Source organism: Pyrus communis, chromosome 7 (genome assembly GCF_041283825.1).
Source record: "Pyrus communis isolate YQ-2024b chromosome 7, ASM4128382v1, whole genome shotgun sequence".
Classification (NCBI taxonomy): Eukaryota; Viridiplantae; Streptophyta; class Magnoliopsida; order Rosales; family Rosaceae; genus Pyrus; species Pyrus communis.
In genome coordinates this window covers 3,797,501-3,815,656 of record NC_142571.1, presented here as the reverse complement: position 1 = coordinate 3,815,656, position 18,156 = coordinate 3,797,501, and the positions used below count along the sequence as shown (strand labels likewise).

Sequence of the window (18,156 nt, the reverse complement as noted above, 5' to 3'; positions counted from 1 at the left end):
CTGAACTTGTCCATATTCAACCTGACTTTAAACTCGAACAAGCGGGTTTTTTTATTTATTTATAACTCATCCTTACCCAACCCGATTTCAACCCGTTCATTGATTGAGTTGGGTTGGGTTGGGTTGATCATTTGTCTAACCCAACCCAACCCCGACCCAACCCGATTGGGTTGAGCTGTGCAACATGCTTTTCAATGACCTTTGCACCTTCGTGGAGGATTCACTAGTGACTTTTGATGGATTATGATAGAAAAGTGCATGGAGTTGCAGAAAGCAATTGTTTTTCTGGCAGCCACACTTTGATTTTTCTGCAAGAGGTTCGAAGGACAAGACTTGAGTTGGGTACTAGCTTTGGACAATGAAGTGTTCCTCTCTTCTTTTTTTTTCTTTTGGTACTAGCTTTGGTATTTCTTGTATTTTAATTCAAACTTTGCATAAACTCGATTAAAACTTGAAAAAGTTTGGCAATCCGAACCCGAATGAACTCGATTAAAACCCAACCCAAATTGTAAAAGTTGGGTTAGGGTAGGTTGACCTTCTAACCTGCCCAACCCGACTGAGTTGCACCCCTAGTTTTTATAATGATTTCCTAAGGGTCCTAGGGATCCCGTGATTGTGATCGTTCATCGTACATCGTGCGATCAATTTTCGTTAGGTACTATTTATATTTAATTTTAAATTTTAAATTTTGAAATGATTTCTGACTGCTCGATGTATGATGAATGGTAATGATCACGGGATCCCTAAAAAAATGATCCTATTACTCCAATTACTCAAATTACTTGCTCAGGAATCAAAGCTCCAATTGAACTAAAATTCAGGACTATTGCTCCAATTACTTTATTTATTCTCCTCTTTTTCTTCTATACTTTATAACACACATACATCAACAATTAATGGATCACTTGAGGCAGTGAATAATAGAGGTATAAAAGTGATGGAAAAATCTATATTTGAGTACAAAAGTGCGACAGACAACTAAAAGTTGAAAATTAGAAAAACCCTTAGGGTAGTAAAACGAAAATTACTTGTAGCTTATACGTGCGATGGTGCCCAACCAATTGCAGCAACAAATTTGGGATGTTAAATGTTCAAAGGGAGAGTGGAGATGAAAGAAGGCAAAATACCATGAGAAGAAGAACGGCCATTGGAAAATTCACTTAAAACTCAAGAGGTTGGGCTTGTATCTTACAATCATTGCATTAATAAGTGGAAAGTTATGAATCTTCTTACAAATTAAGATAACGTTTATGCATAATCACACACTAAGTCATTCAAGAAATATTGACGTCTCCCGACTAAACAGTAGCATCAGAAAACATGGCTGTCGCCGGTCTCGTTGTAGCCTGTGGCTTCGTGTTCCACATGAGGTTCACCGGGTCAATGGTTCAACTGGCACCACAAGAAACCATGGCTATCTATTACTTTAGCTAATCAATTCTTCTTAGAAGGAGATAACCGATGTTTTGACCACTCTTCCAGAGCCCTGTGGTGTTGAGCATTCATCCTAATGTAAGGGCGTTTCTCTCGAATTAGTTTCTCAGCATTTTTCCAGTCCTCTGCCACCCCAAGAGCAACTAGTAGTGCACACATGACAGCAACACTTCTCCCATGACCTATAAAAGAAAATTACGAAACAATTTCTCGTTACAACTCAATACCTACACCCATCCAAATAGTTCAGCAATCAAATATCATTACTATGAAAAAAAACACAGCGGAAATTTGTTACGAAAAATATTTAGGAACGAGCCCCTTATCACCCGAAACCTCCTATCGCAGGAAATTTAATGCAGAATTATTCATCAATCCAACTAGACAAGGGAAAATTGGAGTCAATCCAACCACAAAGATATGTTAATGAGATCATCTTTTCTTCCATCTCTTTACTTGGTAAACCGTAAATGGTTTTTCTACAATGTCCTCATCAAATTCTCCCAAAGAAAAGCTATAAATCTAGAGGCTAAAAGTTTGAATAATTCTGCACATAACATCAGGGTTTATCCAGGATCATGCTCAGAATTACATGCGTAAATGCAAACTTAAATTTTGTAACTGTGTGACTTGTATTTCTGAAAACCAACAGCATTGTTCCTCCATAAGAAATGACTGGACAATATCATATCTAGCTGAAAAATGAGACAGTATGAAGAGTTTCGAACCTAAACGAGTTAATATAATCGTTAGGTTTCTTTTTTCTTTTTTTCTTTTTCTGAGACATTAATTAGTGCAGAGTATGGACCATTTCAAAGATGTTTTGAAGAGCCCAAAGCTAATTGAATCCTTTCACCCTCTTGTTGTGCTGCGCTTATAACTCATCTACGCTTTTTTAATCATTTTCGTTCTCTTTTGCGTGAACCTTTAAATGTATTTAAATTTCACATAACTGGTACATTGCGGACCTTTTGCTATTAGGTTGCCATCTAGCAGGCTGTTGGGATATAAGTGAGAAAGTGCCGAGTGGTAATTGGTAAACAATGGATGATACTGACTTGATTTGGGTTAGTTAGACCGAGTATGAAAGCAAGGTAAGAGAAGCTACAAGAAGGCAAAAAGTTAGACAAATAGTAATAAGAAATGTAACCAGAATATAGAACAATGTCATTAGAATATAGAACAATGTTGGCCCATATCCCAACAGCTTAAACTTTTGGGACTGGTGGTAAACTAACAACCTTCATCATGGTATTAGAGCAGGAAATCCTGAGTTTGAATCACTGCAATTGAATCCTCCCTATATAAGTTTAATTCCACATATCGATCTCAAGACCCACATGTGAATGGAAATGCTAAAGTATAAAACAATCATTGAACCGCATCTAAACAACTAAAGCTTGTGCAAATAGTGGTAAGCAAACCAACTGACTTTGTCAATGCTATTACAATTATTTTTTGTATGAGGTACAAGTTGCCAGCCCCAACTTTGAGTAACTGTCCTAGGAAATTAAGGGACAGCAGATTAAGCTGCTGAGGATTTTCTGGAAGTTCAGAAGAAGATTCCTATAAAGGTTCGGATGATTAAACAAAACCATGACACGTTCGCTATGAATGTCCTTCCAAATCTGTCAGAGGGCATGACCATCAACAAAGTGTTGGGCGAGGGCTGTGGCCTATGGTGGTGGAAGAAGATAGCAACTACAACCATTTCCCAAAATGAAAAGTTAAGAGGCATGAACTATTAGTCTTGAGGTGAATGAAACATGAGAAGTTTGGTGAATTGGTGGATGACTGCAGGCCCAAGTGTTGGGAAGTTGCGCTCAGTGAAACTAAGGAGTTAATTGAGAAAGAGGTTTTGGGGAAATTGTTTCGTTAAAAAGAGAAGAGTGTGGAGGAATTCAAGAAAGCTTTCTGCAGGAACGATACCCCGTTTCTTATCAAACCCGAGGTTGCGCTTGAGCAGAGCAGTGGTTGATCAAGAAGTAACTCCTCCATAGGGCTTAACCTTAAGGCAATCTTGTCTGCATTGCACCACAACTACCCCTCACTTTACTCACCTATATAGATATCTAGGAGCTAATACCACCAGACATGTTGCATTGCAGAACAATTCACAAATACACACACACACACACACACACACACACATTATATGCATCGCAAAACAAGTGAATCTATCTCACTACCAACATGAAAAATTACTCAAAATTTGAGCAGCATACCGTAGGCGCAGTGGACGAAAACAGGCTTATTCTGAGCCCTTTTTCGGCAAGCCCACTTGACAGCAGATTCAATGGCAACCGGCGGGGGAGCCCTCGTGTCCCATGTTGGCACACACAAATAAGAATGCCCTGAAACCTCAGAATTCCTTGGAAATTCACAAGTGCAATCAACAATGGCAGGGTCACCTGGCGGCAGTTTATCCGGCGAAGAAGGCCACCCGCCAACGAACAAACCCTCGGAGATTTCAGTGTAAGGAGCCTCCCTACTATGCAACCTCCGCAATGCCGAGAAGAAGCGGACGAAATACAAATAGGGGCTGAACATTATAATCGACCAAATGGGGAAAGTCCCATCTGAGTTCTTCCCCAACAGCACGGGAAGGTCTATGGATGGAAGAGCAGCAAGTGAAACCAAAAATGAAACCATAGAGGCATACAAAAATGGTATCGAAAGCACTGTGAAACCAGAGCTTCTGAGGTATGCAAACAACGCGAAATATACTGTTGCCTTCAACCCTATCAGAACCGATATACCAACACCCATCTTTGCTCCACTACTGAGTACCCCAAATGTGCCCGCCAGGTGCTTGATGGAAGTCCTCAGAGAGGCCAAGGGCAGATCTTGTTTTGCAGATCAAATCTCGACTGGAGAAATATAAGTTTAAATAAGGGTGGGATTGGATGCTGGAGGCCATCCTCGTGTTACCCGTAAAAGCAATTTCAAAGTGAATTGAAGACACCTCCTTCCATACTCATATAATAGAATTAGAGGAATTGATGGTTTCCCGGGACTCTCTGTTACGGAATTGTTATTGTCATTTCAAAATCTTTATTTTGTATTTTAAACTTTTAACATTTAAAAAGAAAATACATCTGTGAGGACTATAAAATAAGATTTTTAGGATGTTAGTAACAGTTTTCATAATAATAATAATAACAACGGTTAGAGTGATGCTAAAGAGATTATTTGTTTGACCCGTATTTTATAAATCACATGATATAACAGTCAAAATGTAGCTTAATAGTTATTTTAAGGGTGGGATTTAATGCTGGAGGGTATCCTCGTGTTACTCATAAAGCAATTTCAAGTGAATTTAAGACATCTCCTTCCTTACTTATAGAATAGAACTAGAGGAATAGGGTAGACTTTCCACCACAGACCAAAGAAAAATGAAAATTTTGAACTACCAAGTTTCTATAATAATTATAACAACAACAACAACGGTTAGTGTAATGCTAGCGTCTAAACGAACCTGGCCAAATCTAGTTGATTTGGTTGAGTTTGAAGGTGCATGACGACTTCCCATAACCAGTAGACCACAGAAGCGCTCCCTTAGACCACTCAACAAAATCTGATATTTCATTTCTCTAATTTTATCAATTTTTGTATAAGATGGGTAGAGAATTTGCATGAGTTGGTCATTGGTGAAAGAGAGTAACTTTTCAAATCTTGGTGTTACAGATTCTTACTTGTTTTTCTAAATAAAAACGATAGTTTTACTTTAAACTATACTAACGAGAGGGAGAAGAGTTTGAACCGGGACATAGTAGGTTGAAAAGGAAGATTCTAATCATCAAGACAATTACCATTTTATTTTAGTTGTTAGGTGACTAATCAACCTTGTTGGGGTTGTTAATGGGTAATTGTTAAGACACTTTAATTTGATATCATTATAATATAAGGGTGAGATTGGTAGTGGTGGTGATGGTGTCAAATGAAATTTTAACAACTCAATGAGTTGATTTGCCATCTCTGCTTATAGGACTATATTGATTTGCAATACCTATTTTCAGGAATTATTTTGATCAACTTTCAATTTCAATGACTATCTTTATGAGCTGCGTCATTTTCAAAGACCATTTATGATAACTTTTTATTTATTTATTTTATTGGACAAAAGAAGAAGTTTGGTTGACGTAATTTGCTACAAACTTTCATTATAGTCTTAGTTCGGATCATACTTGGCTTGACGCTGTCTCTCTCTCTCTCTCTCTACTTTTTCATCATATCTTTTTCCTCTTTCCATCCATTCCCTTGCAATGCAAGCAAAGTTCCCATGTAAAGAGGAATCAACCACCGCAACCACTGCTACTCTATATAGTAATATACATGATGAACGAATCTAACGGCCTTAATTTTCCAAGTTTTTCATATATAATAGCTAGCGGCCGCTACCGATGATATATGTATATCTTTGAATTATAACTAATGGGGATCTGTTTCGGGAAGCGGAAGAAATCGACGGCAGAGATAGTGCCGCAAAAACAGCCGACGACAACAGTCCGACTGTACGGCTCTCCCAGCAGCACAAACTACATCCGATTTGCCCTCAAATACAAGGAGGCGGCTGTCTCACTTCGCTGCATGGTGGTAGCCAGATCTAATGACGACAACGACGACAATGACGAAGATTATAGAAACTTGGTGGTGGCGATGGAGGTGGAGGAGGGCGGGTCATCGTCGGAGCCAGCTGAGAGGGTTTCAGGGCCGCCCAATACTCTGCTGCAGTTGATAGAGGCCAGATTCCCTCATCCGCCGCTTCTCCTTCAAACGGGGTCGTCCTCTGAAACCCAACCGACGTCGCTGGTGGCGGCGGTGGTGAAGCTGACTGAGCTGCAACACAGGAGCCTGGCGTGGCACTTGGAGAGGTTGGTGAGGTGGGTTATGGATCTGTTGAAGCGTCCGGGTAAAGAAAGAGGAGGGGTGGTTGATCCGACGGTGGGGAGTGCTCGGATGGAGGTAAGGAAGCTGGGGAGGAACTACTCGCAGCTTTTGGAGCTGATGTTGGAACACGCTCAGATGGAGGAGAGACTCCTCTTCCCCATCTTCAACTACTGTGATCCAGGTCACATCTTCCTTTTTCCAGAAGAATATTTACCAATTAAACTTTTACTTTTTTTTTGGTATATATATTTTCAGGATTGCAAAAATAAAGATATATGTAGGAATCTTCTATAAATATTTTCCGGCACCTAAATTTCTTGTCATTTGTAAGAATTTTCCATGAATATAATTTTGATGGAGTAAAAAACCATAAGATTATATATGTAAATGCATATGGAAAGATTTTTCACACATACGCCATGTTGTATAATAACATAGGGGGAAAGAGAATAAATTAACATTGAACTCGTTAGTTTTGAAATTTAAATATAAAATTTTTATTTATAAATGAAGAGAAATAATATTATACTGTAATACTAAGTGATATAATAATAAGTTATTTTAAAAACCCAGCAAATGTCATTACTTAGCTAAAATGTTGAGTTAAAACAAAGAACTATTATTAACATTTCAAAAATCTCATTCTAGACTTCTCATAAATTTTTTTTTTTTTCTGATTATAAAAAAATTTAAGTACAAATGAGATGTTTAAAGTCTCAATAACAATTTCTTAAAACAATTATTATTAATAAAGTTAAGATGGTAAACTAACCAAATAATTATGCAGGGATCTGTAAAGCTGCGAATGAAGAACACGCAAGGGACCTACCCATCATGAACGGAATCAAAGAAGACATCAAATCCATTGAGGTTCTTGACATTGGGAGTCGTGACTACAAAGAAGCTCTTTCCAACTTTTCTAAGCGCCTCAAATCACTACAGGTGATCCATGTTAACTGCCTCTTGTCAGTGTTTTATTAGTGTTATATACAATGTTAACTAGTTAGTAATTTAATATAATATTAACTGCATGTTTAAATTCATTCCATAGTCTCTTTTCATAATTCAAATTATTTATTTATTTTGAATCTTCACTCAAAAATATTTCTTACAGAATTTTATCCATATCGAAAAGCGTTTCAATATCAAATTGGGACAAAGAAAAAATAGAAACACACAGTGTTGCTAAAAACACAATGAAATGTTTATAACAACAATCAAATAAAATGATTTTTTATTTGGACGAATTTTTGTATGGAGATCTAAAAAAAGGAAAGGTTTGGAACCTTGGATGATGAGAGCATATTATACAGTGGGCATAAACACGTGATTAGTGTTGTATTAAGTTATACAATATAATAATATTCTACACCTAATAATATTACTAAATATATATTTTATTTGGACTTAATATGTAGGAGCGTTATAGACAACACTTTACGGAGGAGGAAAGAGAAGTATTGCCGTACATGGAGGCCGCCGAGCTGAGCAAAGAGCAGCAGCAGAGACTATTGGACGAGTGTTTGGATGTGATGCAACAGTCACACTCATCGCATTTGTTCAATTTTCTTCTTGAAGGGCTACTTCCTCGTGAAGCCATGCACTACTTGGAATTAATCTCCATGTCCACCAACAAACAACGAACAACTTCTCTGCTTCACATGATCATTTAGCCACTTATAACATCAATCTAGCTAGGGTTTTTTTTTTTTGGCTATATTGATTTGTTGATTTTGATACTTTTTTTTTATTTTTTATTTGGCTATTTTAATTTGTTGATTTTGATAAAAAAAAAAAAAATTGAATGATTATATAGCACGAACAATATTTCACTAAGAAAGTTAGTGAGACTTACATAGACTTGTGCAGTTTGAGACTTACATAGATAACCAGCCACAAACTCAGATATGCCCCCTATCGATCTTGTTGGTCGGTCGGTCTACTAAAGCCAAATTGGTTCTACAGCTCCAGCCGTCAATTGCTATCACCGGTTGCCTCTAGAATCTCTTGTCGGACGATCTTTTTATCTGCCTTACTCAAGCCAAATTTGTAGACTAGGGCTCAAATCATATCATTATAATTCTTTTATGTTTCATTTTGGTAGTTCTAATTCTTTGTTTCATGTCTATTTGGTCTTATGGTTTATGAATAATTGATTATGTGATGCAATTTTATGCATCTAATACACAATGTTCCTGTTGAATAAGAAGAGTATCCAAAATAACTCTAATGATCCCAAGAAGAAGAAAATAGAGCACACTCTTAAAGAAAGCTCACAAAACAAACTAATTAGCAAAGCTTTTCTTATTTAGCTCTAGACTTTGTTTTTCCTTGGATGATGTACAATGTTTGGGGACTTGGGTATTTATAGCAAATCAAATGAAAGCTACACCACACACTTAATTAAACTAAGATTTCCAACTACCACACCAAACACATTAATTGCACCTAATTATGTTGTTTTCCACACAACCTTACCTAATTTTGCAATTGTAAGCAATTACATCATCAAACTAGATATGAACTTGGACTTTAGATTGGGTTGTGGATTACTTATGGTTTTGGGTTGACATTGATTCTCAACAGTTCCTTACGGTGTTTGTTCATGATAAATGCATCTGGGAAGCAGCAATGAGTCTCCTGCAATAAGAGGTAAGCTCAATATAACCCGGATTTATTATTGGGAGAGAACTGAACTTCAGTTGTTTTTGGTCACGTTTGATGGTCCGCATGCGATTGAATTCGGCATTTCGGATTGATTAGGTTAGGACTGGAGTGGACATTTTAGGAGTTACAAGTAAATTGTTCGTTCTAGTCTCGTAAACACACAAAACGAAAATTTTGTGGTCTCTGAAAACAAGAAACGTATGAACACGGTGTGAAAGAAAAGATTATGCGAGTCAAGTTTTTTATACCTCGATGCAATAATGCTCCTTTTGCATGATATGGTTCAACAAATCAAAGATTGAAGTGCTTAATGTTTTCTATTTCTTATATAAGGTTAAAGTAACGCTTTCTCTTAACAAAAGAAAATTGTTTGCACTTGATTTGAACATTTTGATTGTGTGAGATATTGGAGCAAATTAAATGTGTTTGTCAAATGGAAGATAGAAAGGATATGGGCGTGTTTGTTTATGTTTATACAACCCTACTTTTGATTTTATTTTGAGCATTTATCCAAGATGCTTAAATACATAGTCCACACTTTTCAAATAAAGGAACTACCATTTTAGATATCTTCAAAGAATACATGGCGGATTTTGCTTCAGTCACGTGTTCATGTTATTTTAATGTTTAATCCTAGCCATCCTCTTTCTACTCTTATTCATCCTCTTCCATGGCTTTTATCAACACCTTGTACTCTATTGATGACTGGCTTTTAACACATTTTTTAGCTTATTCATACTGATGTCGTCTTTTGGACTTCAACCTTTAGCAAATATACTGAACACTCTACTAACTTGTTTCCGATGAAGCAAGTAGGAAGGAACTGATATTTTGTTTTATGTTTTTATTTTATGTTTTATTCATAAAGATGTAATAAGAGATGCATGTTTTGTGTAATGCTTTTATTCATATTTATCTTTCAAGTCATTATTTCTTTGATTTAGCCAGTGATTTAAACAAATGAGAGACCGACGGATCATGATTAGGAGTGTGGTTGGTTTGTTTATTTATTTAAGATCTTAGAAAGTACATTTAGACTAAAAAATATTAATCATTAAGAATGAAATCTTTGCTTTATTCCATTTTTTTCGTTTTTGATAATCTTTCATATTTCATAGAATGTTTTTTTTCTTGTAAACAAAACTCCATGTACTCTACCAATGTTCTTGCCATTTAATGGCAAGAAGTTTGTTCACACACATTGATAATGGGAAGAGGAAAGGTGTTTCTGGTCCTGTTTAGTAATGTAATATTTTTTACTTGTGAAAAAAGAGCGACATAAGAGAAGGAGGAAAGATGTTACAGATTTTTACCTTTGTATATCGAAGACCTGCGATTTGATTCTTTTAGTTCTGATGGATGCTCTAGAGAAGATGAGAGAACAAGAGTTGGAGGTGGCCTAAGAAGGATTGGAGCTGGGTTAGAAAAGAAAGGAAGAATACTGATTTGCACAACTTGTGTGTGAAGGGGAAAGAATTGCAAATCGCTGAAATCCCTCTCTCTGTCTCATTTTATTCTCTATGCAAATCCCTGAAATCCCTCCACAAATCCTCCCATCTCTCAGCCCATTCCGCAAGTTTTGGCTAAAGCACAGCCAAACACACAAACATGAATAGCGCCCATTTCAATCTCTACTTTAGAATAGACTGGCAAAACAGTAAATATTTTGAAATCTGTTCAAACATAAAATTACCCTCCTAACTTTTAATAATTACCTTCCAACCCAACCACAACTTTGATGGTAGTGGTGTAAATAAAGCAAAATCAAGTGTCAACAATTTGATCCCTCCCTAATTTTAGAATAAATCATGTTTATCGAGGGACTTCTAACCCGTGTGTGAGGTACATCATCTAGTTCTTATGAATAGGTTGTTCAAAGCTATACGATTTGAAAGCATTGACCTTTTAGTTGTGATTTATAGATCGTTGGGTTTGTAATGACCTGTCGAATTTTGGAACAAGGGTAAAGTTGTAATTTCACTTTGGTTGGGAGATATTTTGTTATGTTGCTTTTGGGTCTTAATTGGTGTGTCATATGGGGGCCCACTTCCTTTTTGGTTCCCTGGCTCATTCCCTCTTCTTCTCTCATTCCTCACCTGGTAAGGCTCTCACTCTCTCCCTCTCTACACTCTCGACTCTCTCTCAAACCACCATCTCCGCAGGCTTTTTCACACAAACAAACAACACCACAACGACAACAACATCACCTCCATCACCCTAGTGAACTCAGAATCGAAGGAGAAGCCTCTAAACCCTTCCAAACTCGTTGTACAGTACATTCATTGTTCACCGAGTTTTCCGACGAGTTTCCACATCCTCTGGCGAAGGTAAGTCTCAAACCTTGTCCAAAGTTGTAGATTGTGTCTTGGTGTATGTTTGGAAGTAGTTTTGAGAAGTTTTGGTGATGTTTGGACGTAGGAATCTCACAGGGAAAGCTTCCCCTATTTTTCGGCAAGCACTACCACTTTTGAGGCCTTTTTTTTGCCAAAACACGGCGAGTTAGCTGTCGTGCAAGATACCATTCTCTTCATCTCATTGAGAACTATGATTTTCGTTTTTGAATAACTCGATTTGGTTGAGTATTGAGGAAGTTATGAGCGTTTGAAGGTTTGCCTAGAAACCGGCCAACCCACGGCCTGAAATTAGGTCGACCCCACCCGATACCCTTAAACTGAATTCAAAACCCAATTGAGTAACTCGACCCAAACCCAAAAACGCTACCTAGCCTAAACCCAAACCTTCAGCCCACTAACCCAAGCCCAAACCTAAACCCATAAACTGGCCCAAACCCAAATCCAACCCGACCCAATCGGATCCTAGTTCCAATTCAACGCGTGGGTTCACGCGTAGGCACGCGTGGGTGCCTATCTTGGCTGGTGCGTGGAGCACACAAGCCTTCATCGAAGGTACTATGCTTCGCCACCGTTCATAACAATGACCACGATGGCTCTGGCGACCCAACTCGGCTCGTGGCGGCGCATGTGGGTACTCAAGACTCCTTTTAGGTTTTTTGACGTCTTGAATCCGTATACGATATCCGTTTTCCCAAATTCAATCGTTATAGTATAGTTTTATTAATTGGTCCCTTTATGTGCTTAAGTGCGTTTGTTAGCGGCACTTCCGTCTTGTTTAGTTTGCACAGCTTTTCGACGGGAGAGTAAGGTGAGTTGACCCCTTCCAAAATGCATGTTTTTACTATTATAAATGCATACATGAAAAGCATGATTTTATAACTACGTTTTATGAAACATGTATGAGTAAATCGAATTTACACCTTATGAAATATCATGATTTATCAGACTTACGTTCTTTGAAAGATTTATGATTATATACTACGAACATGATTTATAATAAGACATTTGAGCTATTGAGCTTCGATGAGATATATTTTGGAAATATTATGTTTATGATTTTCTGTGCTTATATATGCCTACGGGCGGAAAGATATTTATATATGGTTTCGGCCGGGAGATGTAGTGCCTACGGGTGGAAGATACTTATATATCGCTTCGACCGGAGGATGTAGTGCCTATGGGCGGAAGATACTTATATATGGCTTTGGTTGGGAGATGTAGTGTCTTTGGGTGATTGTGATACCACTACTAAGCATGTCACGCCCCAATCTCGATATACGTCCAAGATCGACACATGACGTCACTAAATACCCGTATCTCTAACATACCCCGCCTCCGGGGATATGTACAAAGAATAATTCAAGAACCGACTTCGTAATAATTTTTGTATATTTTATGGCTACATCTAACATCCTCATTAGACTGCCTACGTACCCTAAACAGAATTCAAGCCATTCGTAGTTCACCAAGCCATCAAACACAGCATCATCATGTGTTACATTTCCCTCTAAACTACAGCAAATCACCAAACAACCAACAACATAAATTCAAAAACTGAAATCAAATTAATCCATACTAAATCATAATTTAGCATAAATCCATGAAGCACTCATCCTTTGTACACTTCACCGATTGTGCCACCACATAGCTGCTTCTTAAACATCCATCTTGAAAACTAAATGACTAAACCAAGATGCTGGATAATTTAATAAATAATGGTACAAATATAATGGAAAAGGGACCATTAGAAAGAGTACTGACTACATTGTGCAATCTTATTCAAAGATTTCATTTCATATGTTATATATATTTATATATAGAGAGAGAGAGGTCATATATACTTCTAATGGAATGCTTAAAAAGAAAGGGCGTGGGCCCAAGGGTGTGGCCAAACATCCAAAATATCTAGGACTAAACTAAATTTACAAAAATACTCGTAAGCTTGTTTATTAATTTCTCCTTGTTAAAATCTCGTTTCACCCCATTTGCTCATGAGATTGGATTCTATCTAAAAATATTTAGTGTTGCCCTGTCTAAGAATTTTAAATATCCAATTTCCAAACTTCACTCTTCGTAACTAGCTTAATTAAAATCTAACTTCAAACAAATTAATATAAATTTCCAAAAAATAATATAAAATCTCAATAATATCAATACGTAGATTATAACAATAAAATCTAGGAATGGGATTTCACAAAGCACATTATATATGATATATGTTTTATGAAGGTTTTATGGCATACTAGGGTTTTTGGAAAACCTATTACTTATTATGTTATATGAGTTTTATAAACTGGGGGTTACTACGTTGAAGAATAACTGTTTTAGTATTACTTATATATAACTTGGTCCACTCATGTTTTGTTTTGCGCCCCCTCATGACTTAGAATCGAGGCGTACAATCTCGACGTCAAGGCACCCCTGCATCGGTATCTTCGAGTCCTCTTAGTGTAGGATCCATTCCTTTGTTTGTACCTTGTTATAATATTCCTTCTATAATGTTCTGGATTAGTTATATGCTCTGAACACGTTACACAATTGCATATTCATTATGGTTAAATTTACAAGTTTTATTTATGTTTGTTCTTTCTTCATAATTCTCATGCATATTAGTATGACTTCGTCACCTTCTGGTGTCGGCCAGTACGTGTCTACACTAGTGTTTGGAGGATATCAGGGTCGGGCGTGTCAGGGTTGGTTTCTCAGATACACATTGTTCTATCAGTGGTTATTTTGTTTATTGGGGCTTCAATCGTATCTCCTGGTGTTCCAAAAAGCAGTCCATTATTGCTCATTTTAGTGCCAAATCTAAATACCGCTCATTGTCTCACTCATATGCAGAAACATCATGGTTGTCTTACTTACTTTATAAACTTGCCGTCTCATTGCAGTTTCTAATGCTTCTCTATTTGTGATAACCTCAGCGCCATTTACATAGTTGCTAATCCTGTTTTTCATGCTCGCACTAACCATATCGAGCTGATTATTACTTTGTTGAAAAATAGTGTTGGATAACCATCGTTTTCACTTCGTTCCCTCTGTTAGTCAGCATGCTGATATGCTCACCAAGCCTCTCCACAAGATGTGCCATTGGCTCCTATGTTTCAAACGTGTCCACCCTTGGTTGTCCAGTTGGAGGATGGACGGCGGGGATATTAGTGAGATTGTCTCTCTTCCTAAAATATCTCCTTAATCTTCTACATTAAGTTAATAGTATGAAAATTTCTATAAGAAGTGGTGCATTACCAAATCCTGAAAACTGTAAAGCAATCTTGAAACCTAGTAACGAGTAAGAAAACAATCTTTATTTTTATTCCACTAAAAAAAACCTTAATACATAAAATACTAAAAGTTCTCTAACATAAAAAATAAAAAAAAACCCTAATTCATAACGTCTAGTTTGACATTGCAACTTTTTAACCACCAAATCCTCAAATGTGCAATTGGTTCCAAAACGGAAGGGATCAAAGGTAATAACCCTTTCAAGCTTACAACTAAGGTAATAACCTTTCTGTTTCTTTTATACATTACCGTGAGATAATGTTAAAGAGACTAAATTTGGAGACTAAGTTTGTAAACTAAATGATGTGTAAGTAATAAGAAATAAACACATGAATCAATATTCAAGTGATATTTCAATCATCAACTTCTATGTAATCTAGTTTACAAAATTTTGACTATAAATTTAATCTACCTAACATCATCATTTTTTTAATGATCACCATTTCCCTATTAATATTTGATTTACATGTCATTATTTAAGATGAGAATTGTTATTGACATTCCAAATTTCTCATTCTACACTTCAAAATTTCTATATTTAAAAAAGAAAATACACTTGTAAGGGGTATAAAATGAAAATTTTAAAATATTAATAACACTTTCCTTTAAGATTACGTGTCTTGTTTTTCTTTCAATTTTTGGCGCTAATTTTGGATGAACCTTTATCCTCTCAAGAACTCAATTCCAAGAGTTGGGCCCACATGATGAGTCGGGCTACCCATTGAAGTGAGCGAGAAACGTTTGACCTTCCTCATACTACATACTCTCCTATAATCTTTACCAGAGAAACTAACCCTAAACCGTAATCCTTAATTCCAGATCTGATTTCTCCAGATTATTATTGCTCCTCCGAGAAGAAACCCACGTCAATGTCAGACTTCCCACCGGTGCTACTGATCGACATCCTATCAAGGCTTCCTCTGCGTTTCCAAAGGTTGGAATGCTATCATCCGCCACCACCACTTCATCGAAGCTCATCTTCAACGCTCCATCCAAACCAGTTTCTTTCGCACCATTTTAGTCAGGTCAATGGATTCCCCCTCATCAGATTTTTTTTCATCGGCTTTCGACGGCAGCGAAACGTTCCGGTCCGGTCAGCCGTTAAAATTGAGCGGCCGTTGAAATCCCCTGAGAGGTATCAGTTACTAGGGTGCTCGATTCATGGAGTGGTTTGCATTTGCAATAGTCTCCGTACGAATGTCGCTTTGTGGAACCCATCAATTCAAAAGTTTAAGACGATTCCCCTCCCAGCCATTGAGCAGCAGCAGCCATCATCAAAGTTACATATATCCCTAGGGTTCGGGTATGATTCAGTTACTTAGTAAGGGAGTCTTTGTGAGTTCTGAAGTTAGTATTTACAGCCTCAAATTGAACTCATGGAAAAGGATCAAGAACTTGCCTCGCAATGATTTTAGTACACTGAATGTATTTAACACGGCGCTGGTGTTTTCAAACGGTGCTCTGTGTTGGCTAATGCCGAACAGATTAGATATGTATCGATTCATAATTCTGACCCTTGATCTTGCTACTGAGAAGTATCGGGAGTTTGACACCCTGGTGGATGAGGATTACAGTACCGTCATGGAGTTGGAGGTTTTAGGGGGCTCTCTATGTGTTTCTGTTCATGATTGGGACACCGGAAATGATGTTTGGATTATGAAGGATTTTGGCGGACCTTGGACCCTTTTGTATTCTATTAAAAAGGAAACTATGACTTGGTTGCTTAACTATTGCCCACCTTTGGTCTTCGCAAAGAACGGTGAAATAGTTCTTTTGAAGAAGGACGAGGAAGCATTTGTTTGGTTTGATTTAAGGGGAAAAATTGGATACCAATATAATATTTGCGGTCTTCCACTTCACTTTGATGCAAAGATTTACGAGGGCAGCCTTTGTCTTATTGATGGTGATCCTGTGATTGGTGGGAGGCAGCAGTAGTTTTCTTCTACCTCTAATTTCGACCAGTGAAGGGTTTGTAGAGGTAGTCAAAGCAACAAAAGATGACCCTTAATTACGGTGGAAGGTAGGTAATTGGCTTGATAGGGTGAAATACAAGTACGTGAACTTATGTGCCTTGTTATGTACTAGGCTTATTGATCTCTCATCTTTTAGTTAAGTGTTTTTTCTTTATTGTAACAGTATTAACTAGATAGTTTGCTACTTGTCAGAATTGTTTTCAAATCAATCGTTGCTTTTCTCGTACGTTTGGTTGGTTGGTTTTCTTCTTGTATCTGAATAACTGATGATGTGCTGCAATTTCCTGGCATCCGATTGACCGTGTTCCATGGTCTTTTCTCTTGATGTTTGTCCTGTTTCTGTGGGAGCTTTATAAGCATATTAATATTCGGAGGACAATTAACCATTTATGGAAATGACATGCTTCAGATTCCCTTTTGAAAAGGAACACACATTTTTCGTGCAACCTTGCTGCAAGGCCTTGAACATGCAACGGAACATGAAGGTATGATGTTTTCTTGTTTGTCTCTTTTTAAGGGAGGACTGTCGTAGGTTTTTCTTTTGATTCGTTTAATCTGTAGGCTACACAAATTTTCTCTCCTTTTGCACACTCTTATTTTCTTTTATCCCTCAATTTTCTTTTAATTCGTTTAATCTGTAGGCCATAAATAAACAAGGATGTGCAACAGAAAAAACAGTGTGTTGAATTCACTTACATGATTCACTCATTTATAATGAAATCCTTCTCTTCAAAAAAAGGAAGAAAAGAAAGTTTATAATGAAATCATTCTCTTCAAAAAGGAAGAAAAGAAAGTGGTGATTGACAATACAAAAACAGAGCACTGATAGTGGTTAATATGTTAAAAATTAATTCCACATCAAGAAAAAGAGAGATTTGCATTTGCTTATAAGTAGTTGGGCTACTCCCTCTATTGCTGATTGATTTTGTAGTGGAACCTCAACCTCTTCATAATAAAATGCTATGATCACACGAAACCGCCCTCGCCTCGCCTCGCCTTGCCGCGTCATTCCTTGCATTGCAGCACCATTTGTTGGTAGACATGCAAAGGAGGCGGGGCTATGTAGTCACCCTTCCCCAAAATCTGTTTTACAATCGAAACATAAAATAAGTTGTGCAAACATTATCTATGGAAAGTGAGTGAAAACTTGTGCAGCAACTCTACATGGTTTGAGGGCAGTCAAACTTGTTAAAATGCAGCTAAAGATGGTGACTATTCCAAACTGTTCCAGTATCTGTTCAACTGTGTCGCTAACTCGCTTGATCTTTAGGTAGTGGAAGACCACGGGATTTTCGGTGCTGGCGAGCTCGTGGATGGAAATTGTTGGGAAACATTGCATTTGATTGAGGCTTGGTAAATAAAGCTGAACTCTTCAGTGCTTCATATGTCCATACTCTCTATATATAGGAGACCTTTAAGATAAGAGATCCCATTTTTTGTCCAAATACATATAGAGATATATTGAAAACAAGAAAAAGAGCAGAAAAAAGAGAGATAAGAAGAATGGCATTCTTATCTGTTTATAAATAAAAATGAAAGTCTGTACTTGTGTGTGT

General features: G+C 37.2%; 2 protein-coding genes across 2 annotated transcripts; one reads left to right on the top strand and one right to left on the bottom strand.

Annotated features, from left to right (window-relative positions):
* Positions 1-1,175: 1,175 nt before the first annotated feature.
* Positions 1,176-4,588, bottom strand: LOC137734876 (uncharacterized). Its single transcript, XM_068474187.2, has 2 exons — positions 3,660-4,588; positions 1,176-1,616 (listed from the first exon to the last, which is right to left on the bottom strand). Exons 1-2 carry the CDS (start codon positions 4,201-4,203, stop codon positions 1,435-1,437), a joined length of 726 nt encoding a protein of 241 aa, XP_068330288.2. The 5' UTR covers positions 4,204-4,588; the 3' UTR covers positions 1,176-1,434.
* Positions 4,589-5,753: 1,165 nt separating this feature from the next.
* LOC137733346 (hemerythrin HHE cation-binding domain protein) lies at positions 5,754-8,158 on the top strand. The gene is made up of 3 exons (XM_068472497.2): positions 5,754-6,505; positions 7,112-7,266; positions 7,743-8,158. Exons 1-3 carry the CDS (start codon positions 5,869-5,871, stop codon positions 7,995-7,997), a joined length of 1,047 nt encoding a protein of 348 aa, XP_068328598.2. The 5' UTR covers positions 5,754-5,868; the 3' UTR covers positions 7,998-8,158.
* Positions 8,159-18,156: the final 9,998 nt, after the last annotated feature.